Raw genomic sequence first — 27500 nt, 5'->3', positions numbered from 1 at the left:
TATGTTTTGTGGTGTTCTCGTAACCGTTGTCATCGTCCTTTCTTAAGCTCCCTATTTGCCATGGCACCTCGCCTAAGACCCCCTTGGTTTCAAATGATGCGATTCATGCTAGTGAAGCTCTATTAGAGGTAGGGAGCTTGTAGTACGAATTTTGGCGTGTAAAATAGGTCGCTGCACTTCGATACCTGCTTAACTGTCTCTTTTTAAAAATGATATCGATTTATCTCCACTCATACAGTTATTACATTGACAGTTGATAAACTAAAATAAATATTCAGAGAAAGGGCAAAATATAGGAAACTATTTACATGTAGATGACCTCGGAAACTAATTGGATGACTGCCTCTTAGATTGAAGATCCAAAATTAGGGCATATTCATACATTGTAAAGGACTCTCGCTTAGAATGGGCCGCAGCATGCTGATTCTGACACTAAAACGAGACAAACACGACCATATGGTCTAGTACTATTAAGGAATCACCAAGAAGTCTGCAACTCCTGGCAATTAAACCTGACCCTCTTAATAAGGCAACAAAATTGTGTTCATAATCAATGCTTAATAGACACGCTTCAAGACCTTGGTAAATTTAATCAATGAGGCTCGCAATGCCTGTATGCAGAGATGAATTAAGGAAATATGGTGTGAAAGGAGTCATCCAAATGAAGGGACAACAAACTCTGGAAAATGTTGCACATACATCTTCCCTTTCAAAATGGGAAGTGACCTGACCTTCCAGAGCCACGCGGTATTCACCCTGCCCCCCCCAGCACCGCTCTAATTGATTGATTCATGATGTCAGAGCGTGCACCAGAAAATTAGAAAAATAGCAGCATACTGTACTACAGGCTTTATGAGTGTTAAGACAGTGAAAGGGGAATTGAGTTTGACTTCAATTGAAAAGCCCTCAACATTATTTGTAACCATCATACAGACTTGGCCGCGAGTACGAATTTCAGGACAACGACTCTTGGTATGCTCCAAAAACACATTGGAAACAATTTATTTTTATCTTCCAGGAGCCCATCACCCAGAACCTCCATCTCCCATATAAACCCTTGGAGACAACCTTTGCCCGTATCTTTCTATTTTTAGACGTTCGAATTTCCACGAATGCATTATGCCGTCCAATCAGAACAAAGTTATTGTATTACGTCACAAGCAGTCACGCACCAGTAGTCGCGTTTCTCTCACAAAATATTCTAAAAATAAAAAGATACGGGCAAAGGCTGACTCAAGGATATATTCTGGATGGAGGCTCCCGGTGATGGGCTCCAGTATCTTTTTATGATCTAATAAGCAAGGAACGAGGATAAAGAGTTCGGTTGAGGCCCGCACTCAACCATTACTTCGTGTCAGCAGTTTCCTTAATTTGCATACGCGTCTTTTCGTTTTCGCGTCATTAAAAGAAAGTGAATGTCCTCCCAGGACAATTTTTTCCTTTAGAGTTAAAGCGGCCTTTTCAACATTTTATAAAGTGACTTTGTTCCCTTGAACATTTTTCAGGAACCGTCGATACTCGGGAAGAAATGTCGAGATCTATGAGATTAATTTATTATTGTATTTCGTTTTGGTGTTAGTTTCATTGATCGTTTGTTTATTTAACCAGTGTAGCTATTGGGGCTATTGCTTGTTTGTAATAATGGGCTAGTCAATAGGCCATTTCCGAGTTGCTGTTTGCCTCGGTTTCGAAGGGAGTCTTGGTGCTCAACTATATTGAAAGGGAAATGAGTTTGATTTGCATAAGAATACGCAACTCATTTCCATTTGAATGGTTGTGCACCAGGACTCGCTATGAAACTGAGGCATGCAGCAACTCGGAAATGGGCTATTGAAACCAGCTCCCCTCCCCTCTCCTCTTCCCCCCCTCCCCACCCCCGGTACATAGCGAAGGAGTATCGGGGACAGGGCCGCGGTATTACGCGCTTTTGTACCTGTGCATTTCTCTGGGAGGACGGGGACAGTAACAGTTTGTTAAAATTATCGGGGATGTTTCGCGGGGCTTGTCATTCTCGTCCCCCGAGCCACCCGGCCCTAGCGCGAAGGCCCGCTGGCCAACATGTCCTCTACCTCTGCGATGACGATTATCGACAATTCCTAAATTTCTCTGGATTGACTTAGAATACTCTGTCCCAGGACGAATACAAAACTAGACGCTCCATAAAGCGTACTCTGGGTTGCCTGTGGTACGTGTCAAAAAACAGGAAGGCACTGAATTGGGTGGAATTGAACTGCAGCGTTCCCGCCAATTTTTTCAAGTGGGGGGTCATTAAGACTTTTTGCGGGGTCACCCAAATGTCGCGCCAGCAGAGGTCCTTTGGCTCACACGTTCACACGTTTAATTATTTTGCAATGTCCTGTCCCATTTTGAGGTCTTTATTTTTTCAAGCTTTGGTAACAAATTCAGTTTAAAGATAACAAAACACGGTCTTGATTAAAATTCACTCGTTTCTCCTTTAAATAAATAGTCTGCAAAAAAACTAACTGCAAATTGCTCTGACGGACGTTTACCAGCATGTCTTGCAGTTGCACTAAGCAAACGTTAATTGCACACACTAAGAAAGGACTGAAGGTGTTGTTTCCGCTTCATAATTCCTCTTCTTGCCAGTCTAATCTGATGCCACCAGAAAAAGACAAGCCAAAAGACAGATGAAGGAAAAAAATAACATAGTTTTTATATATAACTCTGCATCGAATTCTCATCGAAATATTAATGACAATTGATCTTAAAAACACGAAAATTTCTGCAGTCTCTGACTTTTATGAATAAGCGGAAAGGTCGTGATGTTTTGTCAAAAGGAAGGAATTGATCACGAGCTAGGCAACAATAGAGATGCACGAGATCACCTTGTGTCAACTGAATGAACTACGGGAAATACAGGTAGCCCAAGCTCGGTGTACGATTCATAGACTTTGTATGGGAAAATATAGTTGTCATTTCCCCTCATAACAACTAACGACATCGCAAAAATTCGTAAGCCACAAACCCGTCTAAAACGGACACACTTTGCCTCCGATTGCACAGAAAAGACGAGGACATCTGTACGTAGAGGTAAGTGAAGTTTATTTCTACATTTACAGCTCACTTAAGCATTTACAATGCATCAGTCAATTGAAACCCCCACCCCCCAGGTCCCGGGGAAGGGTGGGGGATTATAGGGGCATTGAACCGCTTTTGAACAACAATCTGTCCCCTGGGGGTGGTATATTTGAATGATTTTACTTTGGGTCCCGTCCCCACGTAGGGCAAGTGTAGCACTGGCATTCGAGTATCTAAAGATGGCGGAAGGATATGCTTGCGTTCTCTTGCGTCGTCTGAAAATGAAACGCAGCGTAAGCACAAGGAAATTTGCTACGTCTGGCCAATTAAAGCACTCGTTCTAGATTCTCCGCGCTTGAGCAAATGGCGGATGCTGTGGTTGTTATTTAATACTTTAATATTTCGACGTTCGTTTTCACTAGCATAAGCTACTTATGCTTGTGCTTGTGCTTGCGTCGCTAGTGAAAACCAGGCTTAAGAGCCCCCCATGGGGGGGGGGGGGCCGGGGGGTTGGGGGAGTACTCTCTTATATGCGCTTTATAGGTACGTGCCGCCCGATAGGGTAGGGTTTTTTAGGTGCTCAAGGTATTTCAACGCACGTATGCAAATTTGTTAATTCATTTTCACCGCGTCCCGATTCCCGCGAAATTTTTCTTCTTTCAAATATTACACAAATATATTATTTCTCGTCAAGCGTTGCATCTTTTTTGTTCAAATAACCACTAAAAATAAAGATTTTTTAACGATCTATCCATAGATATTTTTTCATAATTTAATATTCTCTGTCAAAATTTGGACAACAATGAAAACAAAAATAGCAACGCACGCAACAAATTTAGTCGCATTTACCTCTTTGTCGAATTCTCCTGCTTAACACAGGACTTTTTAGTTATTGTGAAAATCTTTCTCAATTCGTTAGCAATCATCCTTTCAAATTTCAGAGAAATCGACTAGTCCGGGAATATTTTACGAGTTTTTTTTCAATGGGATGTCAAAAGGCCAAGTGGATGTTATGCATAATCGGGCGATGAAGTTGTGCGTGTGCCCCGTTATATATATTTTTTCACAAAATGTTTCCGAATCGTCAAGTATCACCACAGAAGACAAGAACATCATTCTAAAAGCTTATTCTACGCAAAAAGTTGGTTCTGGAGGTAATTTTGAGAGTGGAAATCAAGGTTACGGCAGACGGCAAATACAAACTCACGAGGCGCAGATGGTATATTTAATTAAGTTAACACACCAGAAAGACGCTATCCACATTTTGACACGAAAATGCTTTACTATTGCAATAAAAACTAAAACTATCCAGTTAAGCTCGCATATTATTAAACATGAATGAAGGGGTAGTTTCTAAAGAAACTGTGGTGCTGCGTCGGTGGGGAAGTAGTATACAAAAATTTGGTTTTATCAACGGAGTTGATAATGTAAATTGGCTTGGATTCGCTCTGACGAAGGGGTAACGCTCGAAACGTCAGCTTTTAGAATCTCTGTACGGTGGCCAATTTACATTATCAACTCCGTTGATAAAACCAAATTTTTATTATAAAACATGATGAATTCATAGACGACAAGCTTTCTTTCAAATAATTCTTGGCGGTCACATTCCCAATTATTTTTTTACCTGAAGACTGTGCAGAGTTAATCACAGATCCACTTAAGGTGTTCGATTCGTTCTCTGTCTTTGTTTGAACCCATAAGTTACTAGAGCATTTTCCATTTGGTTTCAGTGTTCTAAATAACAGCACACTTGGTAAAATATTAGAAATACAGCTCACTTTGATTTCGGCTCGACGGGCGATAGATTGTTGTCGAAGTCCATTACTCGTCGCTTTTAAGATTCCAGATATTTATTTTTCACCGCCTGTGTTGTTTATCCAATTGACTTTCCAATATTGAGCTCCATAAAGGTATATTTTGTTTAAAGATCCACTAAGACGCCATTCACGTTACAAGAATATTCTACTGTGTCCACCAGAGAAATCTACGCATTTCCACTACCCTCTCGATTCTATGAAAATATGCGCAGAAGGCTCTATGCACAAAGACACCACTTAGCAGGGAAGTGACAGGCAAGACTTTTACCGACACGGAAAAAAAAAGAAAAAAATGAAAACAAACAAATCCCACCCATTTTCCGACTGGGATTGCCAAGTAAAGTTGCTTTCTTGGAATGGATTAGAACCTGGAGCACCCACTTTGAAGAAACTGTTTTCATCCACTTAACCACTAAAGACCAACTGGCTGGTAATGGTACCGATTATTTACGAACAGGTCGGCTGGTCGGCAACCTGCCTAGTGGTGGTTCCACAAACCAGAAGCCAATCTCACTTCTAGATGTGATGAATATTGACTAAAATGAGAAATCTAACGGCGTGAATCAGCTACTCCGTACAGAGGAGTATCTCTCGCCCGGCAGGAGCTGTTTAAATCAGATCAAGGGAAGTTCTTTGATGACTTAGAGGGAGTGGGAACAAGTGATGAAATCCCTGACCAAGAAGAAACAGTAGGATTTTGGAGGCGTATGTGGGGTCAGAGCTCGGACCACAACAAGGATGCAGAATGGTTAAAGGAGTTAAAAAGCGAGATACATATTAACAGACAAGGAAATATATCTATAACGAAAGAAAGTGTTGCTCGCTATGTAAAAAGAATCCATAACTGAAAAGCTCCAGGACCCGACCTTGTACAAAGCTTCTGGCTTAAGCATTTCACAAGCCTGCACCAACGCATTGCACACCAACTTCAGGATTGCCTGTTAAGAGGAAATGTTCCGAAGTGGATGACGGATGACAAGGGGCCAAACAGTGCTTATTACGAAAGATCCTGAAAAGGGGACATCCCCAGGGAACTATCGACCCATAACATGCCTTCCAGTTATTTGGAAGATGCTCACAGGAATCATCTCTGAAGAAGTATATCAATACTTGGACAGTGAGGATCTTTTACCTGAGGAACAGAAGGGCTGCCGAAAAGGTTCATGGGGAACTAATGACCAGCTATTTATTGACAAGGGTGTGCTTAGAGAAAGCAAAGCCCGAAATAAGAACCTAGCGATGTGCTGGATAGATTACAAGAAAGCGTTTGAAATGGTCCCACATTCATGGATCCTCGAGTGTGTGGCGATGTTTGGAGTAGCTGAGAATATAAAGGTTCTACTAGCAAACACCATGAAAAGCTGGCAAACCGTCCTTACATCAAATGGAGTGAACCTTGGAGAAGTTAACATCAAAAGAGGAATCTTTCAAGGAGATTCCCTATCACCACTCCTATTTGTAACAGCCCTTATACCCCTTACACTAATCCTCTGAAAAGCAACAGCGGGATACCACTTTATTGACAAGACAAAGGTCAACCATCTACTATTCACAGATGACCTGAAGCTTTATGGAAAGGATAAAGCCCAGCTTGAGTTCTTTACACAGACGGTGCGAATCTTTAGTCACGACATCAGTATGCAGTTCGGAATTGAAAAATGTGCAGTCATATTCCTAAAGAGAGGCAAGCTAGTGGAATCAGATGGTATCCAACTCCTTGACGCTAATGAAATCAAAGCACTGAAAGAGCTTAGCAAAGAATATCTAAGGCGTATTCGAAAGCTGGGAAAATCCAAACTGAATGGCAGAAACCTAATACAAGAAATCAACACCTGGGCTGTATCCCTGGTAAGCTATGCTGGTGGTATAATTAACTGGACCAAAAAGGAATTAAGAGATTTAGAAACAAGAACAAGGAAGACCCTAACAATGAACAGAGCACTTAACCAGGATTTATGTACCAAGAGCAGAAGGAGGGAGAGGCCTAATATCAGTGGAAGAATGCATTGGACAGGCAAAGAACGCACAGTGACGAGAAACTGATTCAAGCAGCTAGGAAAGGGGAACTGGTAACGCACGACTTAGAAACCCCAAAAGACTTCAAACAACGAAGGAAAGCTGAGAGAAAGACAGAGTGGGGAGAGAAGGTTTTATACGGTCAGTTCTTCAGACAAACAGATAGTGAACGAAATGAGAAGACCTGGGAATAGTTGCAAAGAGGGGACCTTAAACGAGAAACAGAAGCCCTAAGCACTGCTGCCCAAGAGCAGGCAATAAGAACAAAGTACATCAAAAAGTGTCCAATTCAAAATGGAACTGAACTCGGGACGCCTGGTGACGAGTATAATAAGTCCCCCTGGAGGGAGGAGAGTCCCAGATTGCTCAGTGAGTTTTGTTTTTAGCAATTTGGGACTCCCCTCCCTCCAGAAATTATTATACTCGTCACCAGGCATCCCGAGTTCAGTGCCATTTTGAATAGGACATTTTGCGAGGACAACGGTTTCTGGCCACCATTTTAGCAGGTTAACTTACAAGTTCTACGGAGTCTGGTGGCTTCGCGTTGCTACCTGGAGATGCTTCAATGGATTCATGGTTTAGAGAAATTCAAGTTTCACGAGCCTGGCGTGTTTATTTAGCGACTGGATTCGATTTTCGCGAAAAAAAAAAACGGGCTTGTTTTGGGTCGATCGGAGTCCCGACGCTGGCTTCCGTCTCCTACCTTGTCACTATACTATGAAGGAAGGTGAACGGGGACCATTTTCCCCGAAACTTCGTGTACGTATTAAAGACAGCTAAAGCTCACCACATGGTAAGTTTTATCGATGTTTATTTCCATTTTCTAGCAAATTTTCTGACCTAAACTTCGCCTCATATGTTCTCTATATTTACCAATCTGGCACACACAGTGAGCCTGGGTTACCTGTGTTTAGATGCGAAAGGCTCGAAATTGAAACTCCTCATTCATATTCAAACCGGAAGATCCCCGATGAATCACATGTTCTTCTGAATTCCACCCACAACTTGAGGATGAATAAACAAGCTTGACAATGGCCTCGATTCAACTCAGGTGCTTGTCTTCAAAAATACTCATTTGAAAATCCCTCTGTGCGACACGTTTACCTCAAAAGACAGCTGCTGTTGATGGTGCTTTGAACCGCATTAAGCATGTTAGAGCGGTTTTAAATTGAGTGTCGTAAAACGATCAAAGCAGGCGCAAAGAGCGCAATGAACCAATCCAAATTTTCAGCAATTCCGTGCAACTTGCTCAAAGCGCGGGAAAAATCGCGCCTGCAATTCGCGATTGGTTTTGGTTTTCCTTTTCATAGGTTGATAAACTGGTGCCAGAGTTTTAAACCTATCAATTAGCGTAGCAATTGCAAGCGCGTAATTACTTTCCACAGTCATTTGAAAACGGCTCTAGATGGCGAAATCAATTGAAGATTTTAGCATCGCGTTTACGTGAAACGCCAAACAGCAGGCTACTTCCGCGTGTCATAGATTCTCTCATTCTACCTTGTTTCTTTCTTTTGAAAAGTTGCTCAATATTCGTAAAAACAAACGGGAAATGAGTTAAAATCAAACAAGTCTTTTAAATTTGGGCAAAACGCAAATTTCACTCTGACGTTTGCCTTTCGGTAATTATAAGCATCCTGTTTAAGGTGATTCCCTGGTTTTGCATTGCGCAATCCTACCGCCCATAATTTCTTGCGTCATTGGCGCGCGCATTAGCTCGTGCACATAATTGATTAAATGGTGGATTTTCGTTGACGCCAAGCTTAATCCGCCAAGGAATGGCAATGTTCTATCTCCTGAACGAGCATGGTGACCCCCATTTTTTATTTCATATCTGTGCTCAGAACGGTGTCCTCAAGGAGTAGTAAAAAAATCAGCAAAAATTTATTGCCATTTTTTTGGCAATTTTATAAAATTGTACGGAAGGAGCCATTACGAGTCGAACAGCCCACAATCAAGTTAAATCCATTTTAGAGTGTTAGGTACTTGCAACGAGAATTAACCATAGAATGACACCAGGATCTACGTTAGTACCATTGATTACATTCATAAAATCGAGCTAAATTTGTCCAGCATTGGAAATTGTTAAAGTGCCTCAAATAGCCTTATTAAGTTATCCGTCCGGGTCGTGCCATGGAAACGAGCATGGAAACGACCACTCCAGGAGCCAATAACTTCAATATTAGGTCTGTGGAACAGCATTTTCACAGATCAAGCTATTTTTAGACGAGTTCTTAATAAGATATGGCTTGCACGAGTGACTGTTCTCAATTCCATAGGTAACAATTTCTCATGGAAGACTTGAAATTAGCCAACGAGGTCTGGTTACGCGGGAAAATCAATCTAAAAATAACTTGGTCCATAAAAACGCCCTTCTACAAATACAATTAAGATGTAGGCTCCTAGTCATGGCCTCCTGACCACTCATTAGAGAGATTGCAAATCCATTGTTATTTTGTGAGACTGACATGAAGGTTTTCTTTTTGCCAAACGGAATGGCAGCATTTCTTGGTTTGAAAGGCAACTCTTGCGTTTGGCTGAAAACTCATGCCTTCTTAACAATCAACAAGAAGCCAAACTAAAACTAACCGCCACTCGCATGTGCGTTTTTTTCGAGCTTTGATAAACTCATGAAGGATCAATCGGGATCAAGGACAAGGTCTGAACATCGCATCACCTTACACGAAGCGGAAGAGGAGTGAAAATCATAATCACTGGACATAACAACATAAGCAACCATGTTTTAATATTTATATGCATATTCAAATAGAGATGCCATTGATAAACAATTTAAAACTTGACCTAAAATACAGGCTAGAAGTAGAGATTTCTTGTAGCTCTTACTCGGATCCAGATTTCTCGCTGGAAAATGAACCAAATTCAGTGTTGAGTTTTATCCTGAATGTTTTTGGTATTTGATTCAATGCAATGTCTTCCGAATCCAATACTACTTAAACAGAAGAGGACAAAACACAGTCGATAGCTCAACAGAGGACGCGAATCAGTGTTTAATGAACACTGACTGTAAAAATATGTGACTTCTACTGACACTTGATGTTAGCTTCTCCACAACCCCCTTGGTTAATAACATATACTACCGATATGAACAGTATAGGGAGTAATATTCCACAGAATCTAGTAACAAGGCGAGGTGAAGTCTAGTTAATTTTGAGGGATGGCAAGCTACATCCTGACCTCCTGTGATATTATCTTTTTTTTTGTAGAGCAGGCACACTCGTCTTTGGTCGCAGAGCTGAAAATAGAAGTTAAAAATACTAAATGCCCCGCTATTGTTGCGTTCTGAATTTTTAATAAAGCAATGCCAGTTATAATTCACAAAAGACACTTAGTTAAGGTGAAGCGGAGACAGCGGTCTAATATATTTGCTATTTGCTTGTATTGTCATTCAGGGTTTGTCTCCTTTTCGGTTCAGGGAATTGGTGCATTAATTAACAGGGCAACAGGTGATAAATGACATTCAGAAAATAGGAAAGATTGACCAAACAACAGGAAAAAATAGGAATTCTCATCCCCAAATAGGAACAAAATAGGAAGCTTTCCTTGAATTTTATCCTCTTAACAAAGCCAACAGCAGCTCTGTTCCTGCGTTATATATCTAACAGACAAGATGGCATGCATCATCCATAGAAACAAGTGTTAAAACTTGTTACCAAGGAAAACTTCACCTACATGGACAGTAGTTTATAAGATGTCTTTAATTTAAGTCCATAGCTCTTTGAAACTAAGAAGGAGAAGCAGCAAGAAAATTTTTTTTCCTAACACTAAATATCACATATAAGTTCACAGTTAACAAATGTCTTGCAAAGACTATTCGTGACCAAAAAAAGTCTAATGCTTATTATTTTTGGGCCCTTTTAGCAAACTGGGCAACCTTAGCTCTGACTTATTTTGGGCAGTGCTTGTCCTTGACATCATGGCTTTGTCTGACAATTTATGCTGTTTTTCAGGAAACAATTTCCTCTTTTCTCCTATTTCCTCTAAGTATTTCATTGCATCATCTCACTTGTCCTTAGCAGTGTCAAGCATCATTGTGGTTACATTAATAACACTTTGTTGACAGTTGTTGCTAAAAACGCGAGCTTGTTTGTAATGGTTTAATACCACTCTAACAGCAGTCACAAAACGTAAGGAAGAAAAAAAATATATCAACATAAAGATACAACTGTCTTTAAGGTGATTCCCGGGTAAAAGAACCCGTCATAGATTTCCGATGAAACTTGGTATGATGACATTACAATACAAGGAGATGTTAAAAAGGTAATAAAAAGAGGGGGTCACCGTGCTTGTTTTCATGCCACGATGCTGACAAATATGGTTATTTAGGTGACTTTTGGTTATCTCAGTGCACAACAAACAAGATCGATTATTTTTCAATGCGGCGTGCTATATCACACAGAGTTCGACTTTCTTTGATTGCTTATTCATCTACGTCCCAGAAAAAATGGCTTCAAATACCCTGCATTATTAATTGATATTTTTATCCTTTAAAGGAAACATAATTTGGACTTGCTCTGCTGGGCCCGTTACGTCTCTATCTGTAGCATTTATTTCATTTGCCTAAAAAGTAGCTATAGATTTCTGCCAAATTTTTTCTCAGTTATTGCGGATATTGTTCTCATTGAATTTATAAAATAAAAAGTGGGGGTCACCGTGCTCGTTTAAGAGAAAAGGAGCTTTTATCTCGCTATCAAGCTTAGTTTGAGGGAAATCCCTTATGTTTTGTACGCGCGCGCGCTCATGTGCGCGTGCTGGTGACGCAAAAATCGTGCGCAGTAGGAATGCGCAATGCAAAACCAGGGAATCACCTTAAAGAGATGGCATATTAATAAAACAACTATTGTTAAAAAACAATGAGGATCGATGAAATTGGATTGAATTACTTGCTTCCTTAATTCCACATGGCAGCTGCAAAGCATGCAAATGACCTCGGACCAGGGGCCTGCATGTTTCTCGAAAGTCCCGAAACTTTACGGGCCATTTTCGGGTTTCACAATTTCCTTTGTATCTCAAGAACGGAGAGGATTTAAGTCATCAAACTTCACAGACATGTTTCTTTTTAGTTGGTTTGAAAACATGTTAAAAGATCGGCTTTCCAAAACAAGAGTTTGGAAGTAACACAAATGGCTTTTCGGGACTTTCGAGAAACGGGCCCCAGACTCCTTTGCATGCTACCAAAAACACTGAGAATGTGTGGGCACGAGTTTCAGAAGGCTATCATTCACACAGGTTATAAATTCTACACGTTTTTGACAGAAAGCTTCTTTTTTTGAAGAATTTACCAATTTTTTTGAACATGTTCCTAAAAAATACCAAGGCTTGTTTTTACACGCATGCGCATTTGCTTCCAGAACAGAACTTTGAAAGGAGCAATGGCGACAATATGGCGGCGACAATTCTTCATTCATGGTGGAGATTTGGAGGCAAATTTTTCTAATAAAGGCTTTGGCGTTAGTGTGCCGGGCTTCGTTTCACGAATCGCAAGAGTTTAGAGAGAAGAAGGCGGATGAAAAAGAGTCGAGTTTCTGGCCAAAAACGGCTCGCCACCTATCTGAACTACAGATCTCGAATTGCCCGAACGACATTCGACAACCTGGCCACTCTCGTGCCACAACCGCGCCCAAACAACTTCACCCGATCAACGTGGTGCAAGTCAAGAAGCCCCAAGAAGCAGACATGCAATGGTGGGATGGTATACGTATACGCAACGCTCGATGGGTAAATGTAAAAGTGCGCATGTGTGATATTTTAATTAACCGGGTTCCCAGGCCTGGAGATGGGTTGGATTTCAACCCAGGTCAAACTAGGGTTAGCAGCGTTAGTATACTAGTCAACTTCGAGAACATTGTTAAGAACATTTTTAGGCTCAAATTGCCAAAAACAAAAATTAAGAACGTTCAGCCTCAGCCTCAAAATTAGACATTCTTATAAAAAAAGAGTGTAATCAGTTGCTTCTTACCAGGATCTGCTGTCTTTCCTACGGATTTGGAATCACTGTAATGAGATACAATTCTTTTGTCGTTTGTCAGCTGAATATCTTGTTCACCTCCTTTGTTACTGCAATAAAATCAAACAAGGAACTTAAGAATGCATGCCATCAACTTGAAGCACTAGATTTTCTAGGGTCGCTGGTCAATGTGGCTTGTAAAGTTCGCAGAAAATAAAGGTCATGTTCTGTTGAGATAAATTGAAATTTGCAGTTGGTTCTATTGATCTGTTTTTGGTCGCATTCTGTTGAGAGAAAACTGTTATCGGTTGCTTCTATTATTCACGCTTGCTTGGAATTGTTAAAAACGATGAGTAGCGTTCGCTAACGTTTTTTTTTTTTTTTTTTTACCTGATCGGACACGGCTCCAGCTTCTGGCGACGTAATACCAAGGCAAAAAAAAAAAAGTTCCCGAAAGTGACACAGACGTTCAACAAAAACGATTATTTATTCTTAGTCCTGTTCTCGTTTGCGGTGAGGGCTCATATTTCTCCCTTTCAGAAGAAAGGCTGGTCAAAGCTGCGGATTTTTGTTACGCCGTCTCGTTGCAGAAGCTGGTCAACAGTGTCCTTTGGGGTGTCAGATGTGTTTGTTCAGAGTTAATCCTTCTGGTACAAGGGAGGGAGAATTTTTTAATGGATTGCGACCTCACGCTGAAAAGATTTTAAGAGTTGTCTGTGAAAAGATGACAGTCTGCTGGTCAGTAAATGAAGCTACTTCATGTTTTTGTGAACAAAAATTAAGTGCCCCTAAGCTCAAATATTTTTCTTTGCTGAGATAACTCTATTCGCCTAGTTTGCCGTTTTTCATTTTTAAATTTAACAAAACCAGAGGCGTTTTTCCCCTGGCCAAGTTCGTGCGATGAATGGGCCTGTTCCTGAGATGACATCACAAACTGCTTTGATTTGCAAAAATTCTTTTAAATCTGGAATACAAGACAGGTTGTGACGTCATCTCAGGGATAGACCCATGCCTCTCACCAGCTCGGCATTTTGACAAACGTGTGTCAACTTTGTCAACATAACACAACTCATGAGGCATTTGAGCAAACCCCAACCGGTTAACGTAAAATACACGCTTTATGGTACTGAAATTTAACTTTTGCGGGAAAAAAATCTACAGGTCAGGGGCACTTTTAAAGAGGAGCCCTCCGTCATTCTTATATTGAATACTGGAAAAAACGACTCCCAAATACAACTGTTGGAGAAACATTCCATAGTCGAGTTTTCGCGCAGATGTTAAAGGCGCACTTTCAACCGAGAGGCTTTTCGGCCGTTTGTTTTTGTTATGAAAATTCACATTGCTTATCGTAGCGATCTAATTGGACGAATTTCAGCTTTGGCGGAATTTTCATATATGAAAATTGTTCCGCGGCACGAAATGCCTGTCCGTTGAAGATGGGCCTTTAACTAAAGAACTATCCGTCCATTGCCTTCTCCCAAAGTTTTCAATTAATGATGGATTTTTTGATTTGCGTTAAGCCATCTGAATACTTAGCCGATCAGAGTTCGTCAAATGCATTGGGATACATTCCTAGTCAAAAACGGAGCAATAAATAAATTACAAGCTTAATTTACAAGATTTCGACGACATTTGCTGTCACTCACAAGAGAAGAAAAACTTCTTATCAATTACCATGTTACCTGAGTACATTTTTCCTTTCGGCAAGAGCAATCTGCTCCTGATCAGTGAAGAGTACCGTGTGATGTGGTATCGGCATGTCCAAGTTTGGTAGGATTCCCCTAGTGACTGCCGGAACTTGAGGCAGTATTCCATGGTATACTAGCAAATTATCGACCAACAGCTGCGGAGGAATTCAAGAAAGAAAACTTGGAAAGTTCAAATAAACCCAAATGAGAAAATATCATACAAGTTGTTTTTGTCCGGACTCGCCCGCCAGCTGATACAAAGAGCGAGCGTGCATCCGACTCAGCCAGCGTTTGATTCAAGGTTTCCTTGAGCGAGAAAAGCCCCAATTTAGCACTTGCAGCCTTATAGGATATAGCTTTTCTTTTTACTGAGACCCAAACAAACAAGTAAATAAGTAAATGAACACTCGATGAAAACAATTTAATGAGAAAGTTGTTTAAAGATCAGGACTCAGCGTTAAATACCATGGAAACCAATAGGTTTTGATGCCTCTTTACCAACGGTTAGCGCAAACCAGGCTTCGAGCAACCGGCCCCCAAAAAGTGAAAAGAAAACCTTCAAACAAAAGTTTCCTTATTGTACCTTACCCCAAATTGCTGAACCCCTCTTATAGGAGTTTTGCTGTAATTCCATACTTTTACCATGGAAACTGTCACTGGCTCATCAAACACAATATAGATGAGATTCACCTACAAATAAGGGGAAAACAAACTCATTGACCCAAAGATCTTTCATTCATTGAGGGTATGACTCTACCAGTGCAGTACATATACTGTGTGAAGCAAACTCTGAGAAAGAGTATGAATCTCATTGGAGCGTGACTGAAAGGCGATGATCCTTTCTTGTCTGACAAGTCCTGTCAATTATTCCTTAATAACTTCTGCCGAAGCGTTATGAGCCTGGCAAGCTGCATTTCACATATATATGGCACCTTTTCTTTACTTTTCGATTGAACTGTCTGTATCGTTTTGTCTACTGTAATGAGACCAAGAGGGAAGCTGTAAAAAGCCCAATTTAAAGAACTCATCAAACGTCACTAAAAAGTTCTCACTCTTTGATAAAAGGTGCTGAAGAACATGACAACGACGATAATGACAAAAATCAAAATGACTATGACGACGATGATGAAGATAATACTTGACACCATTCTTACCATTCCAGGTAAGAGAGGAGCCAGCCACATGTGCCTTCCATCTTGAGTGTCATTTACACCATCAATCAGTTTGTCTGGAGTCCTTACATCATCCGTCACTCCTTCTAACACGTTGACACTGTGTGGATACGCGGTGACGTTATTCTCTATCAAACGGATTTTGTAGCCATTCTCGTCGTAGAATTCCAAACCATTTAGACCGATGTAATACGGATCACCCCAAGTAGAAAACAACCGAAACTGGAACACAACTGACAGAAAGTTAAGGAGCGCCGACAAGAAAAGCAATAAGCAATGTTTAACAACTGACGATAAAAACAGTCTATGCATGAGCAGGGATGGTGCAGTGGTAAGAGAACCCGCCCCCCACCAATGTGGCCCGGGGTTGATTCCCAGACTTGGCGTCATACTTGGGTTGAGTTTGCTGATTCTCCACTCTGCTCCAAGAGGTTTTTCTCCGGGGAAAGGGGGGGGGGGTACTACGGCTTTCCCCTCTCATAAAAAACCAACTTATGATTTGATATGAGTCGACTTGATTTCTGTACAGTATTTAATAATTCATGACGGGAAAACAAAGAAATCAATAATCTGATACAGATTTCACTTCATTTACATAACTTTTCTTTCTATTTTCCCTGTTAAGATGTCTTGAAGCACTAAAAATACCTAGTGTACATTAACACGTAAATGCGGACGTTTAATAAGTCATTTACAAACTCTCGGCTTCGCCTCGAGTTTGTAAATGTGATACAGATCTGCCGCTCATATTGTATATATTACTTATCATTAATTTATATTATTACATTAATTAAAGGATACAACCACAAGGCATAAGAGTCGGTTCGTAATCTGGCATCAACTTCTTCAAATTAACCTTGCTGACAGACCTGCAAAACCAATTAAATCAGGGCCACAGATGGACGAATTACATTACCTTTGGCTGCTCAAATTGCTTTCAAAAAGGTAATCAAATCCCAAACACATGTGAGAGCAGAAGCAGAACCCTCCTAACAACAATGGGATAGCGAGTGATAGTGGATTTTTTTCATGACATAATTTTTAGAGTGCACGAATAACTATAAAGCCATGCCGGCTTTAAGAGTACAACTATTCCATTCATCATCTTTCTTTCATTCATTCATTTCAGTAACCAAGCATGGTAATTATAGTCACGTGACTTAACACTTTATCGGGAGGACTGTTCATAAGGTGGCCGGTACTTGCCGGACTAGTTTCTGTCCATTACTAAACTCTCAAGTTCATGTGACCTTGACATTCACATTGATGGAGTTCACACCATCTCTGCCGTGAAAAAATTAGCCAAGATCAAAAATACCATAATACTCTTTTTTGTCCCTCCAAAATTTTGCATAAGCATTGTTTCCAGTTTCTCTTGGGACCATTGTAAGTCCCAAGGGAAATGAAAACAATGCGTATGCAAAATTTTGGAGGGACAAACAAAGAGTATTATGGTATTTTTGATTTTAAACTGAGTTCCGGGAGAACCACGTGAAAAGTTTATATTTTAAGTAGATCACTAATCAAAATGAAAGAAAATCATCCGAAATTGCTAACAGATTTGGTGCATCTAAAAGTCACGAGAGACTGTTTCGCAGAAGAGAATTTGTAAATCAGTTCAAGACAGTGTAACATGTGACAATTACTTCAGTTACTCGTATGGAATGCCGCGACATTTGCATGGTCTTTATGTGCCGGTTTTCGAGAGACTTTGTTGTACACAAATTCCAGAAATGACAATGACCGGTTGTCCATAGCGCACACGTCTTCCACAGTAATTTTTTCTCCGATTTCTAAGTAGCTAACACAAATGATTAAAGCGTTTTCTAGTGGTATCATCGTTCCCGCTAGGCAGAATAAGCTAGCAGTATTAAAAAACCGCCAATTAAGAAGGGTGGTTGTCGTTTCTCGGAGTAGCACAAATGTAAGTACTAAAAAAAGTTCGCAGTTAAGAATCTTTTATCATTCTTAAAACAAAAGTTGAGAAATTGTACAACAAGAAAACAAAAAGGACCACAAACCTTCTCTCTGTATCCGCTTTGTTATCACCAGCAGCTGGATTCTCTTTGGGGCTTTTGATGAAGTATACATCTTGACCGTGATCAAAATGGACATTACCTGGACCTTAAGTAATATAATAGCTGCATTTAACCTTACGTTTTCTTGAGAGATTAGAAGGGAAGGATCGCTAATAAGATTGGGCGCAGATAATAACCAGTCGATGCAATCTTTGACAAAAAACAAAAACGGCAAACTGATTCACCGAAACGTGTAACTTATCAACAAAAAAAAGGCAAAGATTGGTCATCTAAAACTATACTGTTGCTTCTGAGGCCAGTTTTAAAATCTGCTTTAAAATCTCCTTCAGATTTAATAAGGGATGGTCAGATAAGATGGCCAAAGTAAGAAGAAGTGTTTTGGGTTGCACCAGGAAAACAGTGATGGCGCAGTGGTGAGAGCACTCGCCTCCCACCAATGTGGCCCGGGTTCGATTCCCAGACTCGACGTCATATGTCAGTTGAGTTTGTTGTTGGCTCTCTACTCTGCTTCGAGAGGTTTTTCTCCGGGTACTCCTGTTTTCCCCTCTCCTCAAAATACCAGCATTTGACTTGATTTGCGTTAATTGTTAAATTCAGTTTACAGTGTCCCCTATCAATGCTCCAGCGCTAGAACGACTAGACACTTAAAAAAGTTCCTTTCCTTTTCCACATGACAGCACAACGGTAAGTAACGGTAAGCAACGGTAAGCTGGGGCAGAGGGCTCCGACAATCAAAACCCAATAAATCTATGCTTAAATGACCTTTTCGTAGAAGAAATCCTTCTGGTGGGGAAATAATCTGGTCATCCAGCTTGACATGGACTTGTTTGGCCTGTTCATACATAGATATACAAAGTCAGAAATGAATGCTCTGCTTTAGTCGATCAGTGGTGGTAGCTTACTTGTGAAATGGCTACTATTTTAGTATTGTAATACCTTTTGCTGTTCTCGGATCTTCGTCATTGTTACCGTCGTTGAGCCTTTCATTTTCCGTTTGGGTAACAAGCCAAGCAGCAGATAAATTGACGGTTATACCGTCGGTCGGTTGTGGGTCGATCAGTCAGTCCATCAAAGTCAGTATTTCAAGTAATCAAGCAATTAATGTGATACGGTACTATTTCCTTCATTCCGTCTAAATTTTGTCTAAAAGAAACAGAGGCAGCGAACAAAATGTAGGATTTTCAATAAGAATCCGAGTAGGCGTCAAAATTATACGAGTACGAGGAGATGGGACCTCAAGCGCCGAAGTCGCGCGCCTTTCGTGGGGTCCGAGCTAGGGCATGCTACTCGGGGAAATATTTGAAATCCGTGCCTCTTAGAATAAATTTCCTGCAGTTTGGAGTAAATATCCTTTTACTTTTTCATGAATAAAGCTTGGACAACCCAAGGTTATGCTCTGTGGCGCAGGTTATGTTATTAAATTTGGGGTAATTTGACAATCCAAATAGACGGCAGTTTCGTCATCCGCCGGCTCTTATTGAAGAATGTGTCACCAAAATTTGGGTTTACCCTGTTGTAAGCATGAGGATGACCGAACAATGGACGGTGATTCAATCTTAATTGAAGATTATTTCTGTGTCTCTTTGGTCGATCTTTAGTACAGTTGTCTTACTACAACAATCGTCTTCCATAATACTATATGCTAAGAATGATCTGTAAGCGACTGTCTCCCTTCCCGATTCTAAAAAGAACTCCTTAAACAATTTGGGGTGATGACAATACTTACCCCTCTGAAAGAGTCATCCGTTGACTTGTTATAATTCCACACCCTAAGCCCAATCAAGGGGATGAACTGTCCCAAGTCAATTGTTAGCAGATGATCCTGTCCCTCGGTGAATGGAATCAACCACATGTGCTCATCACTTGTGGTAACATTCGTTCCATCGATTAGTCTGTTGAGTTAAAAAGAAAAACGTGTGATCCTCAACTAACAAGGCGGAATCAACTTGCTGTTAATTTGTTGCACGAGGTCCTTGTAGCTGACAAAACTTGAAGACTGCGTCGTAATACAATCTTAAATGATTTTATTTCTTGAGCCCAACAAATTGACCTGCTCCCAACTGAGTAGCTTTACAGCTCAGTTGTTAGAGCATTGCACCGGCATCGGCAAAGGTCTTGCGTTCGAATCCCATTGAAGCTACCTCGGAATTTTGCAGGTGTCTGTAAGAGTCAAATGCTCAAAATTGTCCAGATAGTGCGAGTATAGGATCACTTCTATATTTCGTCTATAACCCGCACTTTCACGGGAATACGCATGCGCCAAGCAAATGACCTGCTCCTAACTGAGTGGCTTCATAGCTCAGTTGGCAGAGTATTGCCCAGGCAATAAAAACCTTCAGAAGTGCAGACAACGTGAGTAAACTGTGCGCCCTGATAGACTCATGACTGGGTACGGAATGTCAAAAGGCACTTTTCTGAGAAAGAATTTGAAGGACGGCCTTTAATACACTATTTATAGATGCTACAAAAGGATATTGACAGTCAATTACTTTGGCAGGGAAATTTGTCATTCGCTACCTGAGAAAAAAGTGAAAAGCACAAAGCAAAAAACGAAAGAATACCTGTTCCGGATTTCAAGGGCCTTTTTGCTTTGGGTCGAAAAAATCCTTAAAGCAACCGAGTTTTCTTTGTGAAAGACGCTCTTGCTTTGCAAGCAAAAGCCTCGGTAAGGAGAAAAGACAAATCTTTCTAAAACAATGACAAAAGGATACGGAAGCAAATAGGTAAAAGACACACTCACTTATCAAGGGTTCTATCATCGTCTTCGTATTCTGGAAGGTCATTGAGATCAGCTGGCAATGCCTTAGCGCAAACATAAGATAGATACATAGACCATTATAACACAAATCATAGCAGCATACATCACTGAAAGCGTTAAGTGTTTCCATGGAGAACGTCTACTGTGACCTACCTTAAGCATACTGTGCGAGAGAGGAATAATTTCCATATTTGGTCCTAACACATCAAGACCAGTTAGTCCCATGTAATATGGATCTCCCCAAGTCGAAACAAAATTTAGTTGAAGAACTAAACAACAGAAACGTAAAGACAAATAAGAAGCGGAAGAATAGGGAACAATGTAAGTTACCTGTTAAGGGTGTATTATATCAAAGGGCAGGAAGAAATAAGCAACACACTCCATGGGATCAATTATGTAAGTGAACAAATTCCATTCAAAATTAAGTGATGTACTGTGCGTTTCTAAAAAGGCAATAAAAACTACAGTCGTATTTCGGGTGCCGTTTGTATTCGCAAAAGGCATAAGATTATTATCACTTTTTGTCAAAGGAAACATGTTAAAATTGGATCACAGTTTCACAAACGTTTTTGAAAAACGGTCCGTAAGGACCAGTTTTCAAAATCGGACAAGATGTTAAGAAAGAAAAACTAATACCACGTGAGCTTAAGAATTTTCCAAATGAGAAAGACAAAATCGTTCCTATTGTGTCAACAGGGCATTGCCGCTATAAGAGCACTTGATCAAACCCTGAGTCAGCTCGATGGCAATCTTGATTTAATGAAAGAGAAATACATGCCAAAACAGGAATACGAACCTCTTCCTTCAAGAAAATTGTTCGTGCTAGGTACACCATCTTCTGTGAACGAAAAAAATTAAAAAAGAAAAGTCAGTCAAGAACATTTAAAAAATATAAATGGTTCCAACCAGTGGTCTATAGACCCGGTACACAAAACTCAAGTGTGCGGTGTGCAATTCTTTGACCGAGATGTTTGAGCAAATGCCGCGGATCAATGAGTAATCTCCGAATGCTCATGCTCACAACCGTGCCGAGACTAAGAGGCTTCAATCCACAAAAATGTCGTAGATGTACTCTGTGCCAAGAATACTTTTGCAAATCTAAATTACAAACCTTCACATTCTTGTATAATATCTTGCGGACGTTTTGTGCTCTTGTTGTGCTGTCTGGCAGAAGTGAAAGGACGATCGCCACTCCCCTGATAATAGTAAAAGAGCTGTGTCAATACCAGTGCTGTCTTAAAGGACGCTTTTACTGATCATCGATACGTGCTGAAGAAAATTGAATCGGTGGGGATCGTTAGGACATGGCACGGTTGTAACCCTTAAACCTTTTTCCCTACATCCAACCCTCTGAGGTCCAATCATTCAGTTTGGAAAGTGAGGAGAGGGACATTGGGGTCTGCAGAAATGTGGTATCCGTTAATTTTTAGCGCGGTATTTCGGAAATTGTAGTTCGAAAAGTTCGGAATTGCGGTATGATCAAACCCTACGGAAAGCGGTTCTCGTATGCTTTGGTTCACCGTAACGGTGCAGAAATTACGTCATGGAATTATCAGACTTCCAATTGTTCCAGGGGGAAAGAAATTGAAAAACTCTACAACCTTCCTCCTTGGTGCGGGATCACGCTTTACAAGCGCGATTCGTTTTAACAATCGTTTGCTGTACTGACAAAGGCAATCCGCGCGTGTACAGCAACATGAGAAAGAAAATGTGGAACATTAATTTCGATTTCGGTATTTAACTGTTGTTGAACGTGGTATTTCGGTATTTGTCAATTTTTGGCGCGGAAATGCGGTATTGGGCAACCCGCAATGTCCCCTTCAGTGAGTAATGGCAGACAACGAAATCCAAAACTTGCACTCAAAGTAAACAACCTTTGGATGAAAATAAAAACTCAAAATTTTGCCTGCCAATTGTTACGCAATCACACTTTCAAATCTGAAGAAAGAAAACAAGCGATTTTTTAAAAATCATAGTAGCACTTTAAGAAACACTGTGAGAGAAAAGACTGCGCGAAATCCTTAAGGAGAAGCTGTTCCAAAACTGCGAATCAACTTTGCACACCGTTTTCTTTGGTATAGTTAACTGACCCCATCTTCGCCCAGATCAGCCGTGGATGGACGTTCAAAATAACAGCTCCGTAACAACTCATCTTCAGCCTCGGCATCTCCATCATACGTCTGATCATACTGAGCCATTGCTTCCAGAATTTCTTCATCCATTGTGAACAAAATGGTCTGCCAAAAAAGCACGAATAATAGTTTTTTAAACAAGTCTGGAGTTGTTTACGTTGAAGAGCTAAAGGAATTATTTAGTACCTGATACATGCACAGCACCTGTTTCAGTGCCATAAGCTACAAGGAAACGTCATCTACTTCTCCCTATGAAAGATGGTCCCCACGGAATAACTCGGAAGCTTTATTATATTTCGATATTACAGGACACCGATATTACACGTTCCCCCATATAAGTGATTACCGGCCTTGTAGGCTACGTACCAAGCTTTTACGTTAGAACAAAGAGCTCCAAAAAGATTTTTCTGCATTGTTGTAGCTACTAAATCACTTGCATCGCACGGAAATGCTTGCAAAGCAGGCTATAAGCACATCTGCTATTCGACTTGTCACGGCACTCCAGTATTACTTTAAACCATTAACACATCTCTAGCTTCATTTCCAACTCAAGCACTACATACCAACTTCTTCTACCCAGAATAGAACACTGTTTGTCGTATTGATCATTTCTAGACGTGCAGCAGAAAGGATAGCCTCGATTTCCAGCCGTTTTGGGAGTGCGATTAACATCCTCCTCCCAACGAACGGCTGGATCACAGGGTCCGCGTCGTTTGTCCGTGATTGGAAGATAATACAATTTGCTGGACCATTGATCCAGCCGTGGTGAGCGCGGAGGAACGCGGGCGCACAAAACGGCTGATCAATCGAGCCTACACACAGTACCCAGAGTCCTCGGGCTTTTAGGTCAGCAGGTGAGCGCCCGGAGAGACTCTAGGATAATGGACTTGAACATTTTTTTGATTGGTCGCTTGCATAACAATGGCAGTCCAACAGGAAGCCCGTAAGTAATATGAAGAAGTACCACATAGGAAACCTCAGAATTTGGATGGAGATTCGCAATCTAAAACTAGTTTCAGCGCTGTTTGTTTTTTCTACCGTCGCCCCTAACTTAAAGCATCTCAGAAATATATAAATCACAAAAATAATAAAACGACGGGGTTAATTATGTCCAACAGTTTCGACTAACAAAGAGCAACCGCTTATAGCACGGGAATTTTCCCACGGTGCTAAAAACTGATTACTGCTGCTGATGCAAAAGTACCGTGGGAAAACATTACATAGCCTCTTTGGGGAGAAATCCGTGGAAGAAGGTCTTGCCGAAGCCATTCAGAATTACGGAAACATAAAAATGTGGTAGAAGAGGACAGTGTCGTTTTCACAAAAAAATTGTCGATTGTGCTGCTTGCACGATGGTATTCTGCACAATGGAATGCACGCTGAAACACTAAAATACACTTACCGAAAGCATTAGAGGTTTCATGTACACTCACTCTTACAGTAAGCCAATGAACAGTTCTCCGTTTTCTTTTATGGTGCGTAAGACTAAAGTTTTCGTTTCTCGAACACGTTCAACCCCCCGTTTTGAGTTAATCATTTATTTCTTACTGTTTCCGTTTAATTTTAAACTCAAGCATGCGCAATAAGACCGGAACCCACGTTTTCTAGGAAAATGGAGTCCATTATCCCAGAGTCCCGCCGGGGTATTCACCCACTGAACAAAAAGCCCGAGGACTCTGGGTACGAGATTGGCCTACAGAAAGCGCGGTTTATAAGGTGATTCGGCCCTAGAAATAAGACTTGTCATAGATTTTCGGTAAACCTTCGCACCGTGTTTTAAGATGTCAAGGCGATAATCAGAATGTAATAGAAAGAGGGTGGGGGGGGGGGGGGGGCGGGGGGGTGGTCAGCGTGCTCGTTTTCATAATACGACGCAGGCAAAATCCAAAATAAATATGTCTATTTGAGCCACTTCGACAATTGCCGCGCATCCCCAATGTTGGACAAATATAACGCAGAACCTGGTGTCATTCTATGGTTAATTCACGTAAGTGAATGCCTTTTGAGTACTTATCACTCCAAAGTAGATTAAACTTGAATGCGGGCTGTTGGACTCGAAATGGCTCCTTCCGTAAAATTTTATGAAATTGGCAAAAAATTGATCAAATTGGTCGTAGGTTTTCGCTAATTTTTACTACTCCATGAAGACACCGTTCTCCGTAAAAATATGAAATAAAAGATGGGGGTCACCGTACTCGTTCAGGAGAATATAGCCATTCCTTGACGGATTAAGCGGGCGTCAATAAAACCCGCCATATCAAAGTGCGCGAGCTAATGCCCGCGCCAATGACCCAAGAAATTTGCGCAACGCAAAACCAGGAAGTTATGCACCTTAACACTATTTTAAAAGCAATCGTAAAAATGTGACAAAAATCCATTTTTCCCGCTCTAAAAACAAAATGACTGGTTAAGCCAAAGCCACTATTTCGATTAGTTAGGAGAAGAAAACACTTGACAAGGCTCGTTTAAAATAACATATAATGCTGTTAATACTCACATCTCCAAATGGATCATCTGGACCTAAGATCCCGCTCGCCCTGTTGAAGTTAAAGAAGTTTGAAAGTCAAAAGACACAGAGTGCAGCATCTCTTTAGAGCTCTTCATTCGTACATGGAAGGAAGTCTCGCTGCACAGGCTTGTATCAGGCTCGAACGTTTCACTTTTAACAAAACAGCAACCTCTAACACATGTAATTACTTATGCCATGCTCAGACTTTCGCCTGGTATTCAAGCCCACGTTAAGCCAAATCTTGTCTCGTCAGCACTTCAGCCGATGAGATCATGAAGAAACACATAACGACATGGTGTGAAACTTTCCTTGTCCTTCCCCTCCCTCGAACACGCATCGGTTTGTTTCATCACCGCTCCATTATCGGGGGACGGCTCCTTGAGTTAAATTCTGCCTTCACTTTTGGATCCTCAAGTCAAATATTGTGTAAAATGGCTTGTGAAGTGCAAATGAAAGAAGTAAACATCACTTGGTTTATTCTTAAAAACTTAGTGATAACATTTTAAAATATGATCATTTAAGAAGCGGCATTCCAAAGCCGTGGCCTTTTAAGAACAAACCGACAATACCTTGCAATTTCGCCTTGAAAAATCAAGTTGTCGTCTAACGTGATATCGACAAACCGCACTCCTCGGAAGGAATGGATTCTTGACTTGTTATAATTCTGAAAAGAACAGAAGTTTATCCTTGAAGTGAATAGCTGTGAAAGCTGTCATAGGATGTCAATGAGCAATCTATATTATGCATAGTGTTAGTCAATATTATCTTAATTATTCAATAACTGCACACTGCGGTCAGCTACTAATCATAATCACATGTGAGACGCATAAGGCGCCAAAATATGTAAACAAAATGGGTCGTTTTCTTAAATACGACCACTCGTTTCTCCTCGCGCAAAAATATCCCCGTTATTAAGCCATTTATCGAAAGTCCGGCACGAAATATGAGCAAAGCATCCCACTGTTTTTAGGGCAGCGTAAACATACAGGTAAGCATTTGTCGGGCTGTATAAGTTGGGCACAATAAAATCAATTCTGCGTTCCCCTAACTTCATGAACTCACCCATATTCTGATCATCGCAATCTTCAATCTCTCCGCAAATGTTAAGGTGATGGTGTGTTTGCCTCCCGGTGTAAATGGCGCCAACCACAAATGCATGTCGTCCCTAAATTAGGGACCGGTAAAGACAAAGCGTCAAGCAAATTGCATGATGCAGAGTTCACTCATTGCCACCAGGGGCGAAGCCAAAATTTTTTAAAGGGGGGGTCACACTGTGTCAAACAGAGGGTACTCACCAGATTGTGGTGTTCTCGCCACCTGAATATTGTAGGTTGTTTGCTTAAAAAAAGGCTTACAAGAGGGGGGGGGGGGGGGGGGAAGAAGGGGTGTCACGGGCACCCCATGGCGAAAGGTGTAGTTCAGGCATCTGCCCATCACGTGATAATTGATAGCTTTACATAACCGTTTTCAAAGCCACATAGAGCTAAGCAGTAATACATATCGATTACAGCAATCGCAGGAGATGACACCTTATTAACATGATGAACAAAAAAGACGCCACAAGGATAAAGGTGCAGTGACCCTCCAATTCGCTGAACTGAAGGGATCAACGCTCAACGTATGAGAAGAGTATGATTGAGACAAAGAGCCCATCTGGGAATCACAAGCAAAAAACATTAAGAGTATGCTCAACGTATGAGAAGAGTATGATTGAGACAAAGAGCCCATCTGGCAATCACAAGCAAAAAACATTAAGAGTTAAGGGGACCACTATATATGATGGTGTTTCCTACCTGGTGCGATAAATTCCATCAATAAGATTCGTGACTACTCTGGGATCATTGCCATATTCTGGTAGAATATTAATGTCCGAAGGATCTGCACATATCTAAGAGCAAAACTCTACATTTAGCCAAGGTGTAAATATCAAGCTATATAGGTTACTCTTCTGATATGTAACGATGAATGCCTTTCTGTTGAAATATCAGTTAATGACAACGTATGCAAAAGAATACAGAGGAACACATACAACCGTCAATTCAGCTACTGTAGAAATATTACATACGTCCCGCAATGTTACAAAAACCACTGGATAAAAAACTTAAGACACCCTTGCTATAAGGGTTAGTCTCGGTCAGAAGAAAAAATATATTATATTGACAAACAGTCGCTAGTACACTCAGGTTGAAATCATCGCGCCTTTGTACTCTTATCCAGCGGTCTTGGTAACTACGTTATTGCAGTTATATTTTGATTCCACTTAATCTTGACGAAAGTTTACTCCGAAGTCCTTCCAAGGTAACAACATGAAGCGAGTGAAAGTTGTCTCATTTACATTTTTGACCCTAGCATAACTAATGACCCTAGC

The 27500-nt window shown here is 40.8% G+C and overlaps 1 protein-coding gene across 1 annotated transcript in view; it reads right to left on the bottom strand.

Annotated features, from left to right (window-relative positions):
• Positions 1-9596: 9596 nt before the first annotated feature.
• Positions 9597-27500, bottom strand: part of LOC137969963 (katanin-interacting protein-like) — a 62153-nt gene continuing 44249 nt past the window's right edge. Inside the window, exons 37-54 of the mRNA XM_068816387.1 lie at positions 26926-27020; positions 26195-26297; positions 25702-25796; positions 25121-25160; positions 22582-22728; positions 21603-21687; positions 21288-21329; positions 20645-20760; positions 20474-20535; positions 19460-19625; positions 18496-18565; positions 17716-17818; positions 16496-16563; positions 15677-15927; positions 15111-15212; positions 14517-14677; positions 12847-12944; positions 9597-10122 (exon numbers count right to left, since the gene is read on the bottom strand). Of these exons, the coding sequence (XP_068672488.1) occupies positions 10076-10122; positions 12847-12944; positions 14517-14677; positions 15111-15212; positions 15677-15927; positions 16496-16563; positions 17716-17818; positions 18496-18565; positions 19460-19625; positions 20474-20535; positions 20645-20760; positions 21288-21329; positions 21603-21687; positions 22582-22728; positions 25121-25160; positions 25702-25796; positions 26195-26297; positions 26926-27020 (1851 nt within the window). The 3' untranslated portion in view covers positions 9597-10075. The remainder of the gene's footprint in view (positions 10123-12846; positions 12945-14516; positions 14678-15110; positions 15213-15676; positions 15928-16495; positions 16564-17715; positions 17819-18495; positions 18566-19459; positions 19626-20473; positions 20536-20644; positions 20761-21287; positions 21330-21602; positions 21688-22581; positions 22729-25120; positions 25161-25701; positions 25797-26194; positions 26298-26925; positions 27021-27500) is intronic.

This window comes from Montipora foliosa, chromosome 9 (assembly GCF_036669935.1).
Source record: "Montipora foliosa isolate CH-2021 chromosome 9, ASM3666993v2, whole genome shotgun sequence".
In the NCBI taxonomy this organism is placed as follows: domain Eukaryota; kingdom Metazoa; phylum Cnidaria; class Anthozoa; order Scleractinia; family Acroporidae; genus Montipora; species Montipora foliosa.
The sequence above is the reverse complement of the archived record's forward strand: the minus strand, read 5'-3'. Positions and strand labels throughout refer to the sequence as shown.